The sequence below is a fragment of the Ursus maritimus genome, unplaced genomic scaffold (assembly GCF_017311325.1).
Source record: "Ursus maritimus isolate PB19 unplaced genomic scaffold, ASM1731132v1 scaffold_8, whole genome shotgun sequence".
Classification (NCBI taxonomy): Eukaryota; Metazoa; Chordata; class Mammalia; order Carnivora; family Ursidae; genus Ursus; species Ursus maritimus.
In genome coordinates, this window is record NW_024426996.1 from 61803424 (window position 1) to 61827744 (window position 24321).

General features: G+C 38.7%; 1 protein-coding gene across 4 annotated transcripts in view; it reads right to left on the minus strand.

Annotated features, from left to right (window-relative positions):
- The window catches only part of RBPJ (recombination signal binding protein for immunoglobulin kappa J region), a 106754-nt gene extending 82732 nt beyond the window's left edge, over window positions 1-24022 (minus strand). For 3 of the 4 annotated variants that reach the window (XM_040625352.1, XM_040625350.1, XM_040625353.1), the window contains exon 1: window positions 23771-23982. In XM_040625352.1, coding sequence (XP_040481286.1) covers window positions 23771-23790 — 20 coding nt within the window. In that variant the 5' untranslated portion in view covers window positions 23791-23982. Of the gene's footprint in view, window positions 1-23770; window positions 23983-24003 lie in introns of those variants that run through there. The other variant, XM_040625351.1, reaches the window with a different exon arrangement.
- Between the last annotated feature and the right edge of the window lie 299 nt (window positions 24023-24321).

The window sequence follows — 24321 nt, forward strand, 5'->3', positions numbered from 1 at the left end:
CTAGGTTTTCCCGAACAAAATTTCCTGCCTCCAGATTTCCAGAACTCATCCTCCTCTAGCATAATTCAAAAGTTTAAAAATAAGAAGAGGAAGAAAAAAAATCCGTGCTGAAGTTTGTCTGAAACCCTCCGTCTGAACGAATCATTTCTTCTCCCATACCTCCAGGTTCCTTGTGAAATGTCTCTGATTTATAGGAGCCATTGTGTTCTCCTTACATTATAGTTATGAGCATTGATAGATTCCCCATTGAAAGCACAAACTACTGAGGACTAAACTTTCTTAACTCATCCTTTATAAAACTTAAGGTGTTCAAAATTCTTGTCTGTACCAGGTTTTCAAGAAACAACTCTGAATACCATTTGTTGAAAATATTTCAGTGTATGATACTAGACAGTTCACAGATGGGATATTTTTAACTTCAGAAATAAAAATGTCAATAGGCAACATCAATTCAAAAAAGACTCAATAATAAGTTTTAAATGGAGTTCCATTTCAATTTATTTGGCAAAATGAAAGCTTTGAGTTGGAAGAGAATTCTCAAAAACCACAACATGTCATGGACAAAAGTATGAAGTATAAAACTTCCCATGGCTTTTAAATAGAAAAAAGTTCTTCCCTATTGTAATCTAAGGATAAAAACCTGTTTGTGTTCCCTTCATATCGTAAGAGCCTAAATAAAATCACAGTTTCTACATATTCTGATTATTTGATCAGTTTTCTATATAAATCTTTGCCAAAAAATGAAAATACAAATTTCATTTACCACATTTTATGTATGCCTTCTTGTGACCTACATTTGGTGGCAAAAACACAATCCTGTCTTCTTATATTTTGTATTAAATAAAATTGATAGATGTAAAAATTACTGAAAAAGTTAAAACTTACTGAAAATATTCCTTGGTAATGGTATATGTTATGTCATGCTCTGAAGAATACTGTGAATTATAAGAGCTAACATTTATTAAGCTTCATGGGTAAAAAAGATTGTCTAGTATTATCTCATTTACTTACTACCAACTCTGTGGGTAGGTATAATAATTCCATTTTATAAGTACAGAAACTGAGGCTTAAAGAAGTCAAGTAACTTGTAGAAAGGAACATTTAAATGGCAGAGCCAGAACTCGAAGGCTGGTGTGATTCCAAAACTAATACTCCCCTGCCAATCATCTTATGCAATTTTTTAAATCCAACCAAAACAAAAATAAACTCTCTTTTTCTACAATGTAGGTTACTCTGCTGTGAATTACTTCTTAGGCGACTGGAAATAGGGGAGTGAGGCTGGTATGAAAGGAAGTCATGCTGGCATAGAACACAATTTTTCCTAGCATGTTAATGTTTTGAGGCAACTGGAACAAGCTCTTTCACAATGAGAGATAAAACCTTAGCCATAGATAAATATTTCAAGGAAAAAAATCTGAAAATCCACAAAAGTACTTTCCTTTCTTATAAGTAGTGGCTGATTTAGTGGCTTCAGGAATTGTTCCTCTTTCAGCTAAGTTCCACCTATTTGGCAAAGGTGCCTGTGCAGATGAGGAAGCTGGGGGAAAAAAAAAAAAAAAAACACTCCCCCCTGTATTCAAACACCGTATTAATGAAGAAGGCTACACATCTTGGATTAGATTTTTAATTTTAATGAAAATAGGCTCTTACAAGCAGTGCCCTTCTGTAATCTACAACCAGGAGGAGGCTGGAGCTCAGGTTTAAGACCCCAAAGACTGATGGTAATACAAGGTACACAAAAGCTAGTCTTTTGTTTTTTTATTAGAATTGCTATTGGTTTGGGTTGGTATTTAAGAGCAGTGTTCCATGGATTTTCAGTAGTCTGCCCCATCCCTTATGCCCCAATATAAGCTTTATTACTTTCATGGCAGGATTTTGCAGAATTCAAGGTCTGTCAATATATATATGGCATTGTGGCAGAAACTCCTGCATGCATGGGACAAAACGATTCCTATGAACCTTCGCATATATGGACTTAATAAAATGCCGTGGATAGTTTTTTTCGTTTGGTTTTGGTTTTTAGAAGCTGTGAGATAAACTCCAATCCTACAGACAAAACAATGAAATGTATGTTAAAACTGCTATCATTACGACAAAAATGCAGAAGTAGAGATTAATGCTACTTTGAATTTAAAACAATTTAAATGACTTTTTGTTGACCTTTAAAAAGATCAACAATATCATAAACAATAACAACTTATTGTGATCCCAAAGTAGACACACAAGAAAACACACACACACACCAAAGTGGCTCTTAGCATACTTCCCTTCTTAACTAGAGAAGCTGATGTTACACAGTGACCCTACTGAGTAATCTATTGCATAAAATAAGGCAGTAGGTTCTATCCAGCATACATATAATTCCAAATATAAAAACATACTATCAAAACAGGAAGCAAAAGATAAAACATAGTTTCTATAAAAAACAGGCCATCTAAAGATATTTTGATAAACACAGTTGCCTTGAATTAATTGCTCAAAACATAAAGCATTCAAAAAAAAATTGTTTCAAGTGATGCCTGGAGACCTAAGTATGTGGTTAAATGGGTTCTGGTACCAATTCCAACATGGGGAGGGGGTTTCCCACACCAACAAGCAATTCTCTGGACACCAGCAGGATGTCCTAACGGTTCAGGTTAATTCTGACAATACCCGGACAGACAGATCCCCCAGATGAACAGTTCTGTCCCACAACACTGTCCCCCATCCCTACTTCAGATGCTGGTCACAAGTCAAGGTTATCACCTTGCGCTTCAGACACAGACCAGCTATAGACTGGAGGCTCCAACGACGTTCTTGGGTTTGACTGATTCGCGAGTGCAGCTCATAGTACTGAGGGAAACACTTACTAGATTTCAAGTTTATTATAAAAGGATTTAACTAAGGAACCACCCAATGGAAGAGATGCACAGGGCAAGGTATGGTGAAGGGGCAAAGAGCTTCCATGCCCTCTCCAGCCACAACACTCTCCCAAGTGAAACCTCCCAAGTAAATACCTCACCCCCAAGTGTTCACCAACCTGGAAGCTCTCTGAAACCTGTCCTCCTAGGTTTTAGTGGAGGCTTCAGTACACAGTCATGATTTATTAAACCACTGGCTTTTGGGAATTGGTTCAACTTACAGAGGTGGTGAGGAGGGGAGGAGGACTGAAAGTTCCAACCCTCTAATCACACGGTTGGCTCCCCTGGCAACTAGCCCCATCCCAAGGTGCTTTCCAAAAGTCATCTCATTAACACAAGAAACCCTTATCACTCTCAGCGCTTAGGAAATCCCAAGGCTTTTTAGCAGCTGTCAGCCATGCAATATGAGCAAAAACCAAAATATATATGAAAAAGACAGTGCGGTCATCAGATTGATCAAATACATATTTCTTATAAATCACAGTATCACAGTGGTCAAATATTTACATCTTTTTCTCACTGATCTAAATATCAGGACTTCATACTGCCCTACTTCCCTATCCCTATCTGAATATCTTAGTATTTATGTATTTCATATGTCAGAGATCACATATTAATCTGCATAACAGTACTATATTTATTGTTTAAATCAACAGCATTGGGAGAAAAGTTACGCACCTTAATATAATAAAGCAAAAATTTTTCAAGTAGCTACTTAGGTAATCCAAAATGAATGTGTAAAACATGTTAACTCCTGGAAAGTTCCTTTCCTTTACAATTACATTTAGCTCAGGCAAATAAATTTGTTCATCTTTCTAAACTATCAATTTAGAATAAAACAGTTATTCAAAATCATGTTTCTTACCAAGAGTTGGCCTGCCTACATTTTTTATCTGTCCCCATGCAAATCCAGAAGCCACACAAGCAAATTATTACTTTGCATACATCCTCATCTCATACTCTCACACCCAGTATCTGTTCTCCACATCAAATGACAGCAACCCTGCATTTACCACTGGTCATGCCAAAACCCACAGGGCTATCTCTGACACCCCTCTTTACTTCACACCGTATGTAATCTAGGCACACTCTGTCTCAGGATCCTTACAAGTGCTGTTCCTACTGCCGGAATGTTCTTCCCCCACATGCATGCATGACTCAATTCTCACTTTATCCATAAGGTTATTGACTCAAATATCACAATCTCAGTGAGACCTTCCATAAGCACTTTATCTTGTTTCAACCTCTTCCTAACATGATACTCCCTATCCCCAACTTTTTCTTCTAAAGCCCTTATCTCAATATTTCACTTTTTTTTTTGTCTCTCTCTCACTCACTAAAATGTATTTTTAGTATGACTTTTTTTTTCTTCAAGTAAATTCAAACTCATGACCCCAAGCTCTACTGACTGCACCAGCCAGGCACCCTTTCTCACTAAAATATAACCTCTATACACTGACAGAGATTGTTTGGTTTTGTCCACTGGCATATCATAGTACCTAGAACACAGATAATGCTCAAAAATCTTTGAATTTAACACTAGAGCTCATTCTATGTCAGATGATCTCAACCTGAGGAAAGAGATGTCCCACAATGTGAAGGATTGGTAATGCTGCCCTAGCTGACTGATTTGTTTCAGCATATCACTAATTGCCTACTTCCATGAACTGAACTCTCAGAAAAGAGAAAGGCCTTAGGATGATTTCCTCAACAAAACAGACATTGGACAGAATACTAATAATCAAGCATTCTAAATAAATAAATGGCAGAAGGGTATCTCTTTCCTCCTAGTATTCGTTCTTTACCAAGTAAAAATAACATTAGCTAATCACATGAGAATACAACAAGACAGTCAAGGGGCACCTGGCTGGCTCAGTCCATACAGCATGCAACTCTTGACCTTGGGGTTGTGAGTTTGAACCCCATGTTGGACACAGAGCTTACTAAAAAAAAAAAAGAGGGAGACAGGACAGTCAAAGATAAGATAGAAATAACCAAGATAACTTTAAAAATATAAGTTTACATGTATTATCAATAATAACCTGATATTACATATAAATTTCAACCCAGAAATATTAGCAAATGACAGTATAAAGCAATCACAACTAACAAGATACTTAAAAAAATTAAGTACCTAAACACATACCACATTACTACAGGTTGTGATTCTTCCTCCCCAGCAAGGTTTTAAAGTCGTGACTTTCAACTCGGAACTTGGAAAATTTAACTATATATGTTTACATGCCTCTTTTGCTTGTGGTTTCCTATAAAATAGTGTAAGATAAGAAGCCACCTACCATGGGGAAACACTTGTTCTTCCCGCTATGGTAGAAAGGGCTGAAATATGACTTGGGGAATAACATGAACATAAGCCAAAATGTATTTTCTGTCAGTAAATTATTGTATAAATATACACACAAAACACAGCTGAAAATCATGAAGACTATTATTAGAAAAAAAATACACAGTGTGGGAAATTTGCCATATAGGTGGTAGTAGAGATGGCTTTTCTAATATGCCTCAGTTTATAGTCTTTGCTGACTTCTGAATGAAATGCAAAATCTTCTAAGAAAGTATCTATGTGAAAATATTCTCAACTGCAAATTCATTCCACGGTTAAATATTTCCTGAGTGCCTTTTACATAACAGGCACTCTTCCAGGTGCAAGTGATAGAGCAATGAACAAAAAGACAAGGTGTCTTCGGGAGGGAGCTTCTTTGGTTTCTTTAATAAAAGCATTTTATGGAAAATCAGTGAGAGCATTATCTGCTCAGAGACTGCTTTAACCAAAATAAAAGAAGATTCCTGTAAAGAGCTTATTGAAATCCCATCATACAAGAACTCATTCATTTCATCTTTCATTAGCAAGCAACAAAAATGATGACAGAATGGCACAAAGTACTACCAGATGTTATGGATATGGCCAGTTTTATAAAACAATGTATCTTCATGAGATAAGGAGTAACCAAGAAAATCTCCTGTACCAGGGAGGTCTGCTCTTTATCTGGTGGCAAAGCACTTAAAAGGGTTGTGAAACTTGACAGTTACTCTTTCTTCTTATACAAAAATGTCCCAAAATTGATTACTTTTCCTCTGAAGACAAGCAGCTTCCTGTAGTATGCTATCTAGAAGTTATTTTTGTAAAATTAAAAACACTTAAGGTAAACAATGGCTTGTCAGCTAAGAAAAATCACCTGATTTGCACAGAAATAAAATGAACTTGAATCTAGCCCTCTGAATCACTCTACCACAAAAAATTAACCAAGATTTTAAAAAGTAATGACATGTATTATGTACACTTATCCAATTTAAAATATAGCAAGGTGGTTTTTAAATACAGTGGTGCCATTAAAAAATACCTTGTGAAGATAAAAAGGGATTCTTCCATTCTATTAAAGTATCTTTAAAACCTTACTTCATTTTTATCGCAATATTTGTTAACATTGCAAACTTCTGTACACATTTTGATGTGTCCATTATTAAAGTACAACAGTTCACTGTAATTACACAATTGTGTAAATCCACAATTAAATATACCGGGGTACACGTTAACTTTCCACAGGCTCAGGGGAGCAATCAGAAGTCTAGAGACTGTGATACAGTACAAAACAGAACAAAGTGCTGCATGTGTCACACACAGCTGTCGCAGTGCACAGATAAGACCCCAAAGACACGCAACCTTCTCTGGCTTCACAGGAACTAACTAAATCCACCATTTCAGTGAATCGCCCCAAGCAAAAGATATGAAGAATCAAGCATAAACACCATCCCTTCAGGAGAAAAACAATAAAGACTCTCAATCTTAAAACAGGACAGTCAATGTGAAAAGACCGAGAAGTTAACAGAACCAAATTCATCAATGTCCTCATAGTCACAGCATTACTGAATGTGCACCCACCTCCCCAACAAAACCCCTTTTAAAAAGCACCCCAAAAAAGTTTCATCCCCTTCCCTCCCTGTGTTCCTTCCAATCAGTACCTAAACAAGTCAAGCCTATTCTACCTTTAAAAGCACCATCACAATACCTACAGCTCCACTCATACCAAGTTCATAACCACTGTTCCTAAAAGAGCTGTCTGCACGTCCTCACCCATGACAAGCCACGTTACAGCTGCCACCACTCCACTGAAATTGTTCTTACCAAGGTCTTTCAAGTCCTAAAGCTGGTGAACACTTGGATTTATAGCAGTTGCCCTCTTTCCAGCATCCGACACAACTGACTAGTTTTCCCTCCTTCTAAAAGTACTCTCTTCATTTTTGTGACACTACATTGTCTAGGTTTTGTCCCACATCTTTCATTATTAGTTTTTTTCCACTGGTTTCCACACCTCTACCCATTCCTTAAACGTTGATTCTCACCAGCAGTTTGTCCCTGCTTAACTCCAACTCTCCCAGGGTGGTTTTGCCCACTCCCAAAGTTTTAATTACCATCTAACAGTCTTCAGGTCTGTCTCTCCAACCTTGACCTCTCTCCTGAGCTCCAGGAACCACAAACCTAACACATACACATAACTGGCCACCAGATATCTTCATCTATCTCTTACGAGGACCTCAAACTCAACACACTCAAAACCAGAAACTTCTCCCCCCAACACCAACTCCTCTACTATGCCATTTATCTCAGTGCCATGTCATCTCAACAAATGGCACCAACGCCCTGCCCCTGACAACATGTGTAAAGCACCAGAATTTTTTTTCTTGACAAATTTTTGATAGCTCCAAAGTTGAGATGATCTACCTACCGTAACTCTTACAACTTGCCCTGACCAGTTATATTAAAAGTAAAGCCCAGCCCTATCTTTCCAAAAGGCAATCTGTCTTCACTTATATCTCCAAAATATTACTGGCTTTCTTTCAGATGTCATTAAGAAATGACTTCAAAAAACGAACATTTCTTGCTAGTGAGTAAATATAGCCTACAAATGTAAAGTTCTTAGAATCATATTGACTGTGGTTTTGAAATTTCAGGAGCTTAAGTACACATGTGAATCTCCAATACATGTGTGCACGTGTTTTTAAATTTCCAACAGAAAGAAAACAGAAGGGGGAAGATAATCCTATTAGTAACAAGTAAAATCTCCATAAAAGCTTCACATTAGAGCTAAAAAAAGATGCGATTTTATAATTATAAGCCCCTGCATCACTGTATTCTCTGAAAATCTTCCTCATACACAATGGAAACCTATCCTTATGCCTAACAAAACTCCCAATGCCTCATAGCACTGGATGGGCTGGTCATCTGACTAGACAGAAATGAAAATAGCACACTGATGTCAGAGCTAATGAAAGTCAAAAAGTGGAAGAGGTAGCTAAGGAATCCCTGAAAGGACAGCTGAAGCATTAGTAGCCGCTACTAATTTCTCTAACACAAACAGATTACCTTCCCCAGGAGCGTGGGAACTATACACACTTCCAACTTTTTACAATTTCTCAAATTCACTAAGTCATTTTATCATCTGCATCATATTCTATTACCAGGTGTGATCTTTCAAAAGGTGTGATTAGGAAACCATCCAACATAAACATGAACCTCAGTAGGCAGTATTAAGGACCAGTGCTAGGAAAGCCATCTGTTCGATGGAAATAATATTTCTACTTCCCTAGTGATTACAGCTATCCATAACAACTGTGAAATCCCAAGAGAAGAAATTTTAACTGCCTCCAAACTAATTATTCATATAAACTGGCCAAGAAATTAAATGTTACACAAAGGGCTCTCTAACTCCTAATATTTTTTGGCTAATTATTCCACTGGTACTCTACATCTGCTCTACTAAGATTTGGTTATGAATCAGAGGTAACTCACAGAGAATGCTTTTATATCTAAAAGTGACTACAGATAATAACTACAATTCACAAAAATTGGTATTTTTAATGTGCAAAAAAATCACCCTGAAAACATGTCCCACACAACAGAGGAACAGATGTTACTGCCAAAGTTTAAACGTTATTACTAGAAGGAATCAGACTAAATTTAACAAAAAAAGTTCATTTTAACAACGTAATTTTTTAATATCTTCAATACTCAACAATTTATGATCAGGAAGCGTGTTAAGTACTGCCTTTAAAAGTAAAGTGAATCTATTATAGTGATTTAAATATATAAATAGTTCAGAGATTTGCAAATATATATTCTAAGACATTCAGAAATACTGGCCATAATCCCACATATTACTGTGGTGGGTTTTTTTTTGATCACGGATCCTCATCTGTTCCAAATGTCACTTCTCCACCCTTTCTTTTTTTAAAAATAAACATTTTCTAGAATTCTTTTGAGAAATTTATCTTCTAGATATTTTGATAGAAAATACCACAACTGCTTTTTTTCTTGTAGCTCAACTCTAAATGTGGTATTTAATATCTCGGAGTAAAACTACTTCTAGTAACTTAAGAGTTAACTATTTGAACCTGTTCAGTAACTTTTTAAAACCATAAGCTTTTGAAATAAAAATGAGTATATGCACTGTGCCTTAAACGATCGATACATATGAGCTAATCACACCAAACAGAAAATACGTTAAGTTCCAAACAACCCAACACTTCTAAGGGTTTTAGACAGTAGACACAGGTAAAGATCATTCACAAGAGCTATTATACACAGCAGTTGTTGAGTAAAAATATTTGATGACAGAACCCCATGTCCATAAAATATGTTAAAATTACAATTTACCTTTACATATATCCGAATAATATGTTTAGAGAAAGAATCATCAAAGTAGTCAAGAAAAATATTTCAAATTCCTTCAGTCATAAGAAAGAGCAGTAGCAAAAATGACTGCTCCTAAGATTACCAGAACAGAAACACTCTCTCAGTTTGTACTATCCTAACTCACCCCCCTCAAAACACATTTACCCTTAGGGATTCACAAATAACAAACACACAATTCATTTCAACCGTGGCTACAATTTGTAAGCCGCCTTTCATTGCTCCATAAAGGCTTGTCATTGTAGATGCTCGTCGGTTTTTAAGCCACATCCACAGCTGCTGTCTTAGAAAAACAACATTTGCAGCAAAAACTTTAAAATTACATTTTTATAAAACACTTAGACATAAAACAAAATTAAAAGTACTCCAGTACGATACAAAGAATGAATGTATCTAGAGTACCAAAAGCATGAGACTCAAGGCATTCTTAATAGTAATACTTTATTCATTACAGTACAAGAATTATTTCCTAAGTTCTCTGACACACATAGTATCATGCTTAACTTAAAGCCTAGATCAAAGAGGTATTATTCACACCAAAAAAAAAAAAAAAACAGTGAAGCAGAGATATCATCAAATTACTTAGTGAACAGAATCTGTTTCACAAATTCCCGCCTGTGTTCTGTAACTTTTCTTCCAAAATCATAAACTGAAATGCAGAGACAAAAATCCCACATAAAACTGTTCTAAAAAATAAAATCTACTTTTAAAAATCCCACATAAACCAATTCCCTGCTCAACTTCATCCTCCTTCCTCAGATCTTTACTCTGGCTGAACTGAGGAAAGGGGGATTTTCTGGTTAGAAAGCACAACCAATCATGTAGACAAGATGCCTAAAAGTTAATCTTGAATTTGGGGAGGGGGGCTGTGGAGAGGAGGAATGCCCAGTAGCATTATCACATACTAGATTACATAATCATTAGAAGATGCTCATCAAAATGAAATTGGAATCCAGAGACATGAGTATGAATTCCAACTCGCCCACCAACTAGCAGGTAAATTTGGTTAAATTTCTATAAAACAGAATAATACTAGCTTCCACACCAGACAATGGCAAAGGCTAAATATAACAACAGATCTTAAGGCTACTGAACCACATTCAGGTAAAAGATTATATTTAAAACACATTAGATGAATCTGTACTAATACTGGGAGCTCATAAAACTTTATAATATACAGGAATATAAGGATTTCAAATCAGTGAGAAAAAGACCATTCAAAAGTGATGTTGCTAGAACACTTCACTGGTTCATTCATTCATTCAACAAATACTGAGTATCATCTATGAACCAAGCACTCTATTTTAGTAGGGCAGAGAAAAAAATCAAAAGGCAAAGAATACATATCGTGAGAAGTTGATACATGCAAGTGAGAGAAATAAAACAGGAAGGAGTACAGAATGTGGGATAAAAAGCAGGAACACTGTAGTAGAATGAGAAACTACTAGAAAGGAGACCAAGAAAAGGTGCCAAGCAAGGTGGCTACCCTGGAGTGTGGTATCCTACAAGCCAAATGAAAAAAATGTTTGAGCAAGAAGGCAGTGATCCAAGATATCAAATGCTGATCAAGTCAGATAACATATGAAAAAAACTCACTACTACATTTACCCATAGAGGGAACTGGTAAGTGGAGATGAGCAGTTGTTGTTGTTGTTGTTGTTAAGATTTTATTTATTTACTTGACAGAGAGTGAGCAAGCACAAGCAGGGGGAGCAGCAGACAGTGGGAAAGGGAGAAGCAGGCTCCCCACTGAGCAGGGAGACTGATGTGGGGCTCGCTCCCCTGTGATCATGACCTGAGCTGAATGCAGAAGCTTAACAACTGAGTGCCCCAAGAGGAGCAGTTTTGTTGGAGTGATGGAGATAAAAGCCTGGGTGACACAGGTTTAGGGAAAATGGAGAGTGGAGACAGAACTCTCCATAGGAAGTTTGTTGCAAAGGAGAAACAGAGAACTAAAGGGGAGCGTGGAATCCAGAGAAACAACACCATGTTTATATACTGTAAAGGATGCTTCAAGAGAAAGGTAAAACTTGAGACCACAGACAGGGAAGGCTAGGTGGCTACTCCAATGTTCTAGAGTAGCTGAGAAGGGATGGGATCCAGTGCACAAGGGAGAGCTTGCCCTTCCTTAAAGAGTTCTCACAGTAATTTACAGACTTCAACAGGCATCAGAATCACCTGGGAGGCTTGCTGAACTCCGTATCTCCAGGGCTTCAGATACAGGAGGTCTGGGGTGGAATGAAAGAATGTGCATTTCTAACAAGTTAGCCTACTGCTGCCCTCCAAGGATGTCATTTTAAGAACCACAACTCTATACAACAGAAGAGAAGATAGAAAAAATGGAGTATATGAAAACAATACATCTGGTTATACATTTAGAAAAAATAAGGTCAGAGTCTACATCACATAACACACAGCAAAAAAAAAACCAACACATCAACCAACCAAAAACCTCCCAGAAGGGTTAAAGTGATAAATCATTTTTTTAAGTTGTAAAAGAACATTTATAAGAAAAACAAAAGAATGCTTTCATAATCTCAGGGGTGAGGAAGACAAGCAAATCACAAAGCCAAAGGAAAAACTACAAATTTGACTACATAAATATTTTAAACTCACATAAGACAGTAATAAAATTGAATGACAAATGAAACATTAGGAGAAAATACGTCATATAAGTTGACAAAAAGTATCATCTGGAAAATAAAGTTCTTACACAAAATAAGAAAAAGACATTTCATCAGAAAAATACAGTTTCAAATACATAGTCAAATCTAACTTTGAATGCATTTATTTTTAAAGTAATCAAACAGTAAACCTAACACTTCATCTAAAGTAATAATTTAATATAATATCCTTTTCCTTAAAGTCTTTATTAGAATTCTCTCTGGTACTGCTCGCCACCTAGAAGAGAGCTTGGAAGCTTTCAGGTGATTATCATTTAGGTAGAGACAAACAAAAGCTCCTTCAGTACAGGGAAGGCAATGAACGGCAGAGGCAGAAGTGAAGCTTCGTGAACTTGAGTTAAATTACTAAATACCTGACCCTCAGACTTCTTATCTATAAAATGGAGATACTATCTCCCTCAATGTAGTTGAGGACTCACCAGATACTCAACAAAATGTCAATTCCCTAAAACCCCTTGTTTGCTAAACTACTGACACTTAATAAACAGAATGTCAGCATTTCAAAAAAAAAAAAAAGTTGAAGACTATACTCCCAATTGTTCACAGTAGTTAATTTCCTGGTGGACGACTACAGCGGCTGATATATTTAAATAACTTTTGAATTCCTTATATACATTTTCCAACAGAAAAAGTAATCTAAGTGTTTACAGATGACATTAATTAACCCTTATGAGAAACTTCCACATCAACATAGTCACTTGCCTGAATTAGAAAAATAAGCTAAAAATGAGATGAAAAAATAAATCAACTGCATATCTAAGCTACCATGTTAATTTAAATTCTAGTGTAATTTAAGATATTTATTTTACCAACTGACAACTTTCAGGAGTTACATCCTTCGAAACTAAGTTTAAGTGCATGATACGCTACTATTTCATGTAAAAGATTTCCCCTACATTGTGGGGGAAGGCCAGGATGAAAAATGGCCTGTTTACCAATAATTAGGAAATAATCTTTGAAAGCTACAGCTACCAAATTTTTTTTTAACATTACAATAGTGAAGTGCCAACTCCCACTAATTCAGTACTATCCATTTAATCAAATGATGACACTCATTATTACAAGCTGTAAGTAAATTACTAAAACTATCACTACTACCTTTGGAATGCTGAAAAGGACTTAATTCACTTCCCTGACATTTGGTTAAGCACAGATGACAGATACAACACACTTAATGAATTCCATAGTCAGGGAGTAATACTGTCCTGACACATAAACTAGAAAAATCCCTGCATAAAAATCACCAGGTTTATAAATGAGTCCATCTTCCAGTGTAAAATTTCAAGTTATGGCCTCCTTTCCTATATGACAGTCTTCTTCTTTCTAAATCTCTTCTTCTATCCTTCCCTTTTCTCTAACAGAGGCTCTGGAAACAATCAGCTGCAATTTAGTGCACGCGGCAGAACTAAGATGCTAGCGAGGCAAGAGGCAGGGACTGGGGTGAGTCAGGTGAGCCGGAACCCAGGCTGTTCTGGAGTAGGGAAGACTAAAGCAGAGTGGGTGACAAGTGTGCACTGAGAACAAATGTGTTCTAAAAGAGGCCACCCTGGTCAATCAAAAATATAAGATAGAAAACACAAGCAGCATCAACAACAGGAAAACAGCCAAGGAGGAAAGAAGAGGCAGGCTCAGAGCTGACCGTTTATTAAGCAACACTGGCAGCAGCCCTCAAACCAAGCTTGGGGCTGAGAGATTGGTATTCTTGGTGTTAAGTTCATACTCATAGGGAAAAAAAAGATCAAAGCAAAGTGCATGTAACATTAAAAAGCAGCGGGGTGGTATAAATAGAAAAAAAGATCAACGCAAGTCTCTCCCCAAAAAGCAAACCGGAACTAGTCCCAGCTCAATCACTGAATATGTCTCAGCCATTAGCCAACTGGAAATTACTCAGTCTGTCCGTGCCTTCGCTTAAGTAAGTAGTTAATTTAGGGGTGCCTGAGTGGCTCAGTAGGTTAAGTATCCGCCTTTGGCTCAGGTCATGATCCCAGGGTCCTGGGATCAAGCCCCACATTGGGCTCCCTGCTCAGTGGGAAGCCTGTTTCTCCCGCTCCTTCTGCCTCTCCCCCTGCTTGCGTGCTCTCTCCCTGTCAAATAAATAAATACATGAAATCTTAAAAAAAAAAAAATAGTATTTACTTTGGAACACATGATTAGCAAGGTCTTTTCCAGCTCTGAAGTTTCCTGAATGTAATGGGAGTTAATAATCTATAACATTTGCCACACAGGATATAATTACATATTATGGTATGTTTCAGGAAGAATACAATATACCAAAATGTAAATAACATAGAATCACAGCATCCCTACAAACCATACTTCATCATCACCTTTCATTAAGTCCAGTAAGAAATAAATTCCTACAGTGTCCCCCTTTAACCATAAAAACCATCGCCTAAAATCTAACCACCAGGCTTCACTGTCTATACATTTGGAGACAGGGAATTTATTTGGTCACTTGAGCAATTTCACTGAGCTTTCCTTCAGCTTCTTTCTACAGGACATATTGGAGCGCCTGGGTGGTGGAGTCGTTAGGCGTCTGCCTTCGGCTCACGGCGTGATCCCAGCGTTCTGGGATTGAGTCCCACATCAGGCTCCTCCGCTAGGAGCCTGCTTCTTCCTCTCCCACTCCCCTGTTTGTGTTCCCTCTCTCGCTGGCTGTCTCTCTCTGTCAAATAAATAAACAAAATCTTTAAAAAAAATTATACAGGACATATTGTAATGGCATTATGCTTTTTCTATTTTTCAATACTCTAAGTTTTTTATTTACTGTATGTTTCATATTCCACTTCAAAAAATATGGCCCCAAAATTGCAGAAAGCAAACCATAATCCAGGAGGTCAGTTTCTCCATGAGTTCTTAGAGAAACTAATCTATGCTGAATGTCAGATTTATCACTTAGATTAAGTGCCACCTAGTGGCAAGTTTACATATTAAATCCATTCAAGTCCTATTCATCTAGCAAATAATGTTCCAGCTGGTAACAACTGCCCCATAATTAAAAGTAAAATATTGTAAAATAAGTAAAATATTGACCCTGTCCTTACAGAGGTGCCTGACAAATCAGACTTAGAAAGGGAGGTATACTCAATACAGATACATTTATATAACTGCAGGAAAGATGTTAAATGTTACAAAACTATGCAAAACTGTTACCGAAATATGCAAATTAAGTATTCAGCATTTGTTCAAAACCTAAAAGAAACAAAGCACTGTTATGTAGGTTCTCTTGTACCTGCTCACCTCACTCAGACTTTCCCATTTCTAATTACTTCACCTAGCTTTATCATTTGTTTTTTTTCTCCCACCTTCCCTTATACCCTTCCCTGTTCCTCCATCTTATCCTTTAAATTCTACTCCAGATAAGGGGAAGAAAAGGACCTATTTATTGAGCAGGTACTACTCCCAGAACTGAGCTGGGCATTTTATATCTCACATCTCATTTAACCTTCACACCAACACAATGAAGCATTATTTTCCCCAATTTTTCAGACAAGGGCAAGACAGAAAGTGAAATGCTCATAGCCACAGATCTATAGTGCGCTGATTCCAAAGCTTCCGATACTATACTGTCTCAAAATGAGCTGCTCTGTTCTTTCTATTCCTAGGCCTGCTATCACGAAGATCAAACCTTGATTATATTCCTCCTTTGTTCTCCATCCACCCCAATCTATTTTACATTAATTACACCCTGCCTCACCTCTTCAACAACATTCAATGCCCTCCTACGCCAAACCCTGATTGATATCCAAACCCTTAACTTTGCACTCAAGGTCCTCCTCCAACAAGCCCCAACCACTTTTCCAGTTTTATTTCCTAATACCTCTATCAGCTCTCACCTTTTCTACGAACTCTCCTCCAATTAAGATAATCATTCACACCTGTGTTCCCACCAACATTATACATGTCACAGCACTTATAATATCCCTTATTATAACTATCAATACACTTTTCACTAAATCATGAGCTTCACCAGACAACTTCTTGGCCATCTTTATAAGACCGCTAACACAGCATCACACCTATTATGTGCTCAACAATTGTTTCTTTAAAAAATATTTAAGCAGTTATAAAGGAGAACCACTAAAGCATGGTTATAGGTGTTTCCTGTAACCCCTCTCTTCATGACTGGGAATCTCAATGTTTCTGCTTCCTCCAGTTGCTGTGTGGATCAGGAGCTTTGTACAGAACTATATAATGTTTTGAATGAAAAAGTTTCTCCTACTCAAACCAAGTTAAATGATTGGAAAACATGCTGCAAACTGTAGACAATACAAAGTGCAGTGGTTGCCAGGGGTTAGGGGTGGGAAGGGGATGAGTAGGCAGAACACAGAGGACTTTTAGGGCAATGAAACTACTCTGTAAGATACTATGCTGGTAGATACATTTACATTTGTCCAAACCCAAAGAACAAAGTCTAATATAAAGTATGACTTAGATAATAATGTATCGATGTAAGTTTATCAATTATAACAAATCTACCACTCTGCTGGGGGATGTTGATAATGAAGGAGGCTATTTATGTACAAGGGCAGGGAGAACACGGGGAATCTGTACCTTCCCCTCAATATTGCTGTGAACCTAAAACTGCTCTAAAAAATAAAGTCCATTAAAAACAAACAAACAAACCAAAAAAGCAAACAAAAAAACATGGGACGCCTGGGTGGCTCAGTCAGTTGAGAATCCAACTCTTGGTTTCAGCTTAGGTCATGATCTTGGGGTCATGAGATTGAGCCCCCGTGTGGGCTCCCCCTCANCAGGAAATCTGCTAGAGATTCTCTCCCTCTCTGGGTCCCTCTGCCCCCACCCCCCGACATGTGCACTCTCTCTTTCTCTCAAATAAATAGTATTTTTTTTTTAATGGTTATGTTAGCAAAATAAGGCCAGATCTTAGTGGGTCTGCAGTTTCCCAATAAGGGAACAAATACCCTTCTTCCAATTATGCAAACCAGCTGAAAGCTAGTATGTTCTGTCTGGAGCAAAACTAGTTCCAAAATAAATTTTTCGGGGCACCTGGGTGGCGCAGTCGTTAAGCGTCTGCCTTCTGCTCAGGGCGTGATCCCAGCGTTCTGGGATCGAGCCCCACATCAGGCTTCTCCGCTAAGAGCCTGCTTCTTCCTCTCCCACTCCCCTGCTTGTGTTCCCTCTCTCACTGGCTGTCTCTCTCTGTCAAATAAATAAATAAAATCTTTAAAAAAATAAAATAAATTTCTAATAATAAATAAAAAAACCCTACAACATTGGTTCTATATAAGGCAACTAATATTGCAGTTATATAACACAATCTTTACCACGCTAATAAAAAATAACAGGGCTTCATAAAGTGATAAATATTTTTCCTGGTTATATAAACTTTTTATGAGAAATACACTCTTATTTACAATTCTATCATCTAATTAACAATGCGCAGAAAAAACATTAGCTCTAAGGCCAAGTTAAAACTATTGAATATAGAAAAGGAAGCGTGGAAGGGGAGTTAAAAAGAGTCGACTTGATTTTCTGGTATATTCCAGCTAATAGCCAACAGGTGCAGCATTTTTATCTCACGGCTTTTGCAACTTAGGATACCTAAGCAGCAGTGGTTTCTATATTGTTTTTATAAACTTTATAGTGCAAATATTTCCAAGACTGCCATGAGCATGACCAATCTGAAAAGGTGTCATGCTTATCATTATACACTGTCTCAACATAACAAACCTACACAAATATTTATGCAGATAGGTAATTACTACCAATTATACAACCCAAGTCAGAGTGCCTCTAATGCTTATTTTTCCTCAGAAGTATGCTCAGGAAACACATTATCCTTCTCATACTACTAGGATATCATTTCATTCCCTGAAGCAGAAGTAGGCCTAATGAAGCATACATGAAACCATGATGTTACGCCAGGCCTAAGGGGCATCCAGAACTGTGGGCAGGGTATATGAAAGATGGCAGCAGTCAGACATTCAACATTCCTACATTATTACGGCTGTCCAATCAGAGAAGACAGCAGTAACAAGCAGACCCCAAAAGCTGGGGGTGACTCAATGACAACATCCATGGTCAAGCAGTAATTTACCAAATATGTCTGCTCAAAATGCCAAGGCACATATTTCAAGGGCTGCGGTCCTCTGCACTAAATACACTGCTGCCTTCCTAAAACATGACCCACAAACCACAGGTTACAAAATAAAAAGTCCATCTTGAACCCTGCCTGTGAAAGGTTAGCAGGAGAAACCATTTGTTACAATGAAAATATTTGTATACAGTGCTTTAGTATTTATAAATCACTTAAATACATATTGTTTTATTTAACCTTTATAATTTAACATATTTTACCTTACTTGATAGTCCCATGCCTGTCAGATAAATACAACAAAATGATCATTCCCTATCATACAGAGGTAGAACCTGAAGCTTGGAGAAATTCGTAACCTGTCCACAATTCCCGAGGCTTCCTGAAAATCAAGATTATCAGGTTATTATTTGGTTCCACGGCACGGCTGCCCCCGCAAAAGCAGCAGTCCACAGAGTCTTAAGTTTTAATGTACATCCCTATGCATCTAAGGACTTAAAACGTAAAAATAATGGAACCCTTTGAAAAACACTGGTAAACCATACAAAAAACAGAATGTGAAATTTAAGCTTATCAGTTTTGTACAAACAATACAGTATAATCCAAAAGGAACTTCTGGCTAAGATTTTACTATAATGTTCTCAGAGGCTATGAGAATGCCTGTAGCTGAAAATATCAATTCCTTTGGGTACCTCAGCAATTAAATTCCCTAGAGAATCAATACATTCCCTATGTACATCAAATTCTGCCTACAGGAACCAGGCTGTGCCAAGGTTTCAAAGTACTCTTGAGTCATTTGTTCAAAAACCTTTTTTTGAGTTTAAGAATATATAAATGGTTATGAAAAAAAACAGTATCTGCCACCAGGTAACAAACGAAAAGCCTTTGAGTATGACAGATAATTACAACTTAATATGACACTTCCAAGAGAACTATCCTGAGTCCTCTAAGAACACACCAAATGGGCACTGAACCCAGCCTGGTAGATCCCATTAGAATATCCTTGGACCTAAGTCTTGAATAATAACCCACTAATAACAGCATTTTTCGTGTACTGGAAGGCATTAAACTGCTAAACCCATCCAGGGAACTACAGATTTTTAAATATAGCCAGACCACTGACTATTAAAGGAAAGAAAGGCATACAATTCAGCTAGAGAAAAAGTAAATGAAATAGTTATAGAGGATCCTATATGCTGAGCTAGCTAACATTTTTTGAGCACCTGCTATGTGTTCAGGTATCCTACTAAATGTTTTCTTGCATTCAATCCTCACCACAACCCACTGAGCTAAGAATAATTATCTTGCAATTGATGGAAAAGGCAAGGAGAAGTCAGATCACTTGTCAGTGTTAAGAGGTTTTTAAATGGCAGAGACAGAACTGGAACCCAGTCCGGATTAAATCCTAAAATGTGAGCTCATACTCTCTACTCCACTGCCTCTTTAATGAAGGCTGCTAGGGGGAGCCATTGAAAGGTTTTTAAACTAAGAAGTGAAGTGATCAGATTTGCTCTTGAGACTGTGTGGAATCTGGATAAGGAGGTGAGTCTACAAACAGATAAAGGAAGCTGCCAATGTTTATGCTAACCCATGTGAGAAATTATGAGAACATGAATTGTGGCAGTAGGGATGAAGGACACGGATTCCAGAGATTTTCAGAAGGGAAAATTTTCAGTTCTTACTGCCTAAACGTGAAGGGTTAGTGTAAAAGAGGAATCCAGAAACCTAGCTTGGGGAACTTAGCTGGGATGTTGTATCATCTACCAAGAACACAGAAGCAACAGGTTTCGTTTGTTCAGAAAGTATCTATAGAGCATCTCCTAAATATAAAACACCTTCCTAGACCAAGGGCCAACCCTGAAATCATGGTCCTGGTTGTTAGAAAATATACTTTAGAGCAAGTGCCAAAGCATTAAAAACTGTAAGGGATATTGAAAATAGTCACTACTGTTAACAGATCTGGCCCAGAGTCTAATGAAAACATTCTGCGCCACCATTTTAAAAACATATTACCCACATGCATAAAATAAAAGTTTAAAATCACCACATGCAAAAAACAGAAGAGGGAAAGCATCCCATAATTTTACAATGTGTTATTACATATGAGTTTGACAGATTTTCAATCTCTTACACAACAAATACACCACCCTGTAATTTGTTTTACTTATCCTTCTCCCTTTAAGCTTATAGGAGAAAAAATGTATTGGTTTTATTACCCAAACTATAATACATATTTTCACTTTTTTTCATCCCACTATCACCACTGTGACTTGCCAAGAACTTCATGCATAACCTCCTACTTGACTTCCTATAAAATATGACCTACTTCACACATCAGCTTATTTCAGTGACAATTCCTAGACTTTAACCACACCTTTCATCCGAAGATGCTCTCTGCAAATCCTAAGGCACAGGAATCCTGTGCAGATGTGGCAAGTTATTACAATTCCCATTTTACTACATAGTTAGGAAATTGGCCCAGGGGAAGTAGAGTAACTTGGAAATAATCATAAAGCCAGATGCCAAGAATAACAACTTTTAGTCAATCCATGAGAAAATACTGCCCCTAGTTGAAATAACATGAAATTTAGTATTAGGAGGAAGCAAAGATGTTTTAAAGCCACATCCTAGGTTTTTAAACTTTATTTTTTAAAATGACCCAATCCTAGAATTAAGATTTGTAAGAACTTTCGAACACACCATTTTTCCCTAATACCTTATATCCATCCAGAGTGCCAAAGATTATTTAATGAAGTACAGCTGGCAAGAGTGCTTTTCTCCCAAACCATTTTACCCTTTTAAAGACACTGATATAAATCTGTTGTTATCGGACAATAGGTAACTTTTTAATAAAACTATTTAAATAATCTAATACATAGAAGCATATATTAGAACAGATCTGAAAATACAACAAGTGAGCATTTTGTATTTTTTTCCTGAAAACACACTCTGCAGACCGATCTGCAATATGCATGGACAATAAATTTAAAGCTTTAATAGTTAATAATCAGAATGAAAGTGTCCCAACCACAACTCATCCCGTATGTTTCCAAATATGCTGCTGTTTGATATAATTTAGTAAAAGCAATGTTTTATATGATCATGAAATAAAGGTCTTAATTCAATTTAGAAACAAAAAACACAACTCAGTTTGTAAAAGTTGCTTTTATGATGTTTGTGTGATCATTCCTACAAGTCAGAACAAAATACCTTCCATTATTACACCATATTTATACTTTTGTTTAGAGTCAGAAAAAGCGTACTCAAGATTTTACCTTCAAAAGAATCATTATGCACAAGGAACAAGTATGGGAGACAAATGATTACGGGTAAAATGCACTCATGGAACCCAGACTGCAAATTTTCACAAAACCCTCACATATCAATTAGGAAGTAAGATTTTCCATTAATTAAAATTCAAACTACTAATTCTAATCACAGCCTTCAAAAAAAAAAAAAGTTTAACAACATTCCTCATACTAAATCTTGTACACCCTCTACTAGTAGCACTTTATGTGGAACTTTAGTTTATAAAGGAAATGACACTCACAAATGGTTCTATGGGTAACACAACTTCTATAATTAGTGATCAACTAGGAAGAGGAAAAAAAAACGCAATTTCTGAACAATATATCAATCTAGTAATCTGGTAAATTGAATACTTCTTATACCCAGCACCAGAATATTCAGGCTATTTAAATAAACCACAGCACCCTCCCCCCCACACACACACAACCCCCAGTTTTACATTACCATAACAATAAGCACTCTGAACAATTTAAAGCTCCTTTAACACTAGAAGTGACTTTACCTTACTTAAGACTATTACTTAAATGTCTTTTAATTGCATTTGATTAATGCATTCCACAAAGATTCTAGAAGCAGTGTTCATCAACCAGAAACTGCACTCTTAAGCGTGTTCCTCATTTCAACTCCAAAGATGGTACAGAAGGGTTGTCACAAATCTACAGAGCAAAAGCACATAATTATAAACTATCTAATGATTAAGAAAAAGTAAAACATTTGTACCAAACTCCCAAGCAGGATGCCTCCCTTTTTCCTTAGGCAACAGGGGTTACTGGAAAAATAACTAACTCTAGACCTATAGTCTAGAAAATGCTGAAATTTTCCCCACGAATATTCAGAAAACTTTAACATCAAAATTCACGCTACTACTATTCACGTACCAAATGACTAGCCAATATGGATATCTGAAACTAGTCTCGCACACCAACAGAAACAAAACAAAACACCTCGCACCTCTTTTAACCTTCCTACAATACCCTCAGGCAACCCAGAAGCAAAACTACGACAGCTGCCCTTGGCCTAGGCCATCAGAAACGGCCTAAGAGGGGGCGGGGGTGGAAGAGCAATAACCAAGAGACCAACTCTTTTTCCAGAGCTACTGTTTCCAAGCAAAACAACCATGGGCCCAAAGAGACCGCGAAGAAAACTGGAGACATTGTAATCCCGAGAGAAAGAGGTAGGTGTGTGTGTGTGTGTGTATACACACACACACACTCCCAAGAGAAAAGGGTGCGGAACGCCGAGGAGGAAACTAAGTATCCCCATGCATCTTTAAGACCCACAAAAACAACAACAAACCGTAGGGTCTGTCTGCGCGCAGAAGCACCAGATGGAGTCCCCGAGGCTGAGACAGTTCAGCCGACATACTCCGTGGGTAGTGGATAAATCAACGGATGATGGGAGGGGATGGGGGGTGCCAAGCGAATAAGCCACTGAATGGGGGAGACAAAGACTCCGGGAGTGATCAAGTACCAAACAGAAAGGTGAGAGGAAAACACGTGAGAAAAATGTTAAGAAAAATTAAAAGACAGAAATCTAGCGCCTGGGCTGTGGCAGGTCACTGAATTGCCGAATAACGAAGGGCACAACAAAGGGGCACGGGAGGAAGGACAGCTGAGGGGAGGAGATGAAAAAGGGATGCGGGGCGCGACGGGTCGGACAAAGCGCCCAAGGCGATGAAACAAAGGGCCGGGGGTAGAGTCGCGGGGGGCAGCAGGGAAAGACAAAGCGCCCGGGGCCGGGGGCACCGGCCCGGCGAGGAGACGACGACCGCCCGGAGGAACAAAGCTGCGCGGGGCCGGACCCGCGGGCGGAGGCGCAAGAGGCGCGCGACCCGCACGGCGCCCGCGGGCCCCGCGCGCCCGGCCGCACTCACACCCGCACCCGCCGGCGGCGTCGCCGCCGCCCGCCCTCACGCGCCGGAGCCCGAGCCACGGCGGCGCAGAGCGAGCAGCGCACCGCCACACGCCGCCGCCGCCGCGCTCGACGCACGCGACGCCACCCCCGCGGCCCCGGACGCCAAGCGCGCCACGGCCCCCGAACACGCCGCCCGCCGCGGGCTGCGAGACGCCCGCAACTTTCCCGATTCCCAGCGCTCCGATTCCCCCAGACTTACCCTGTCACAACAGGCGCCATCTTCCACAAACTCTCGCCAAAACTCCAACCCTCGCGAGATTCCCCCTGACGCCTTCCCTAGTCCCTCTCCCCCGCCCCTTCCCTTTTTCCTCACTCCTCGATTCCACCCAGCCCCCGCGCTTCTTTTCCCCTCGCAGCCGCCGCGAAGAGCCAGACGCCTCGCGCCGCCCGCGGAGTAGGGGATCCTGCTCGCTGCCTTCCCTGGAAACCTACCCAAGCGATGGAGCATGCGCAGGCGGCTCCTCCGCGGGCGAGCCCTCAGTGTGGTCCATGGGGAGTGCTCCGGTTATCCGGGTTTTGGGACGCGCCCTGAGGGACGTACGTGGAGACTGAGGAAAACCGGAGGGGATTACAACAGGGATGGGGAATGGAGGGGTCAGGAGGCGGGGCCGAGGGGAAGGGAGGAGGGGTCCTGGGAAAATCTGCCGCGTTTCACAGGCCTAGATGAAACACCTCCTCAAATGGGTGTTTTCCAAGTGGCTTCCCGCTCACTCTGGTTCCCAGCCCTTTTCATTCATTCAGGCGTTCATT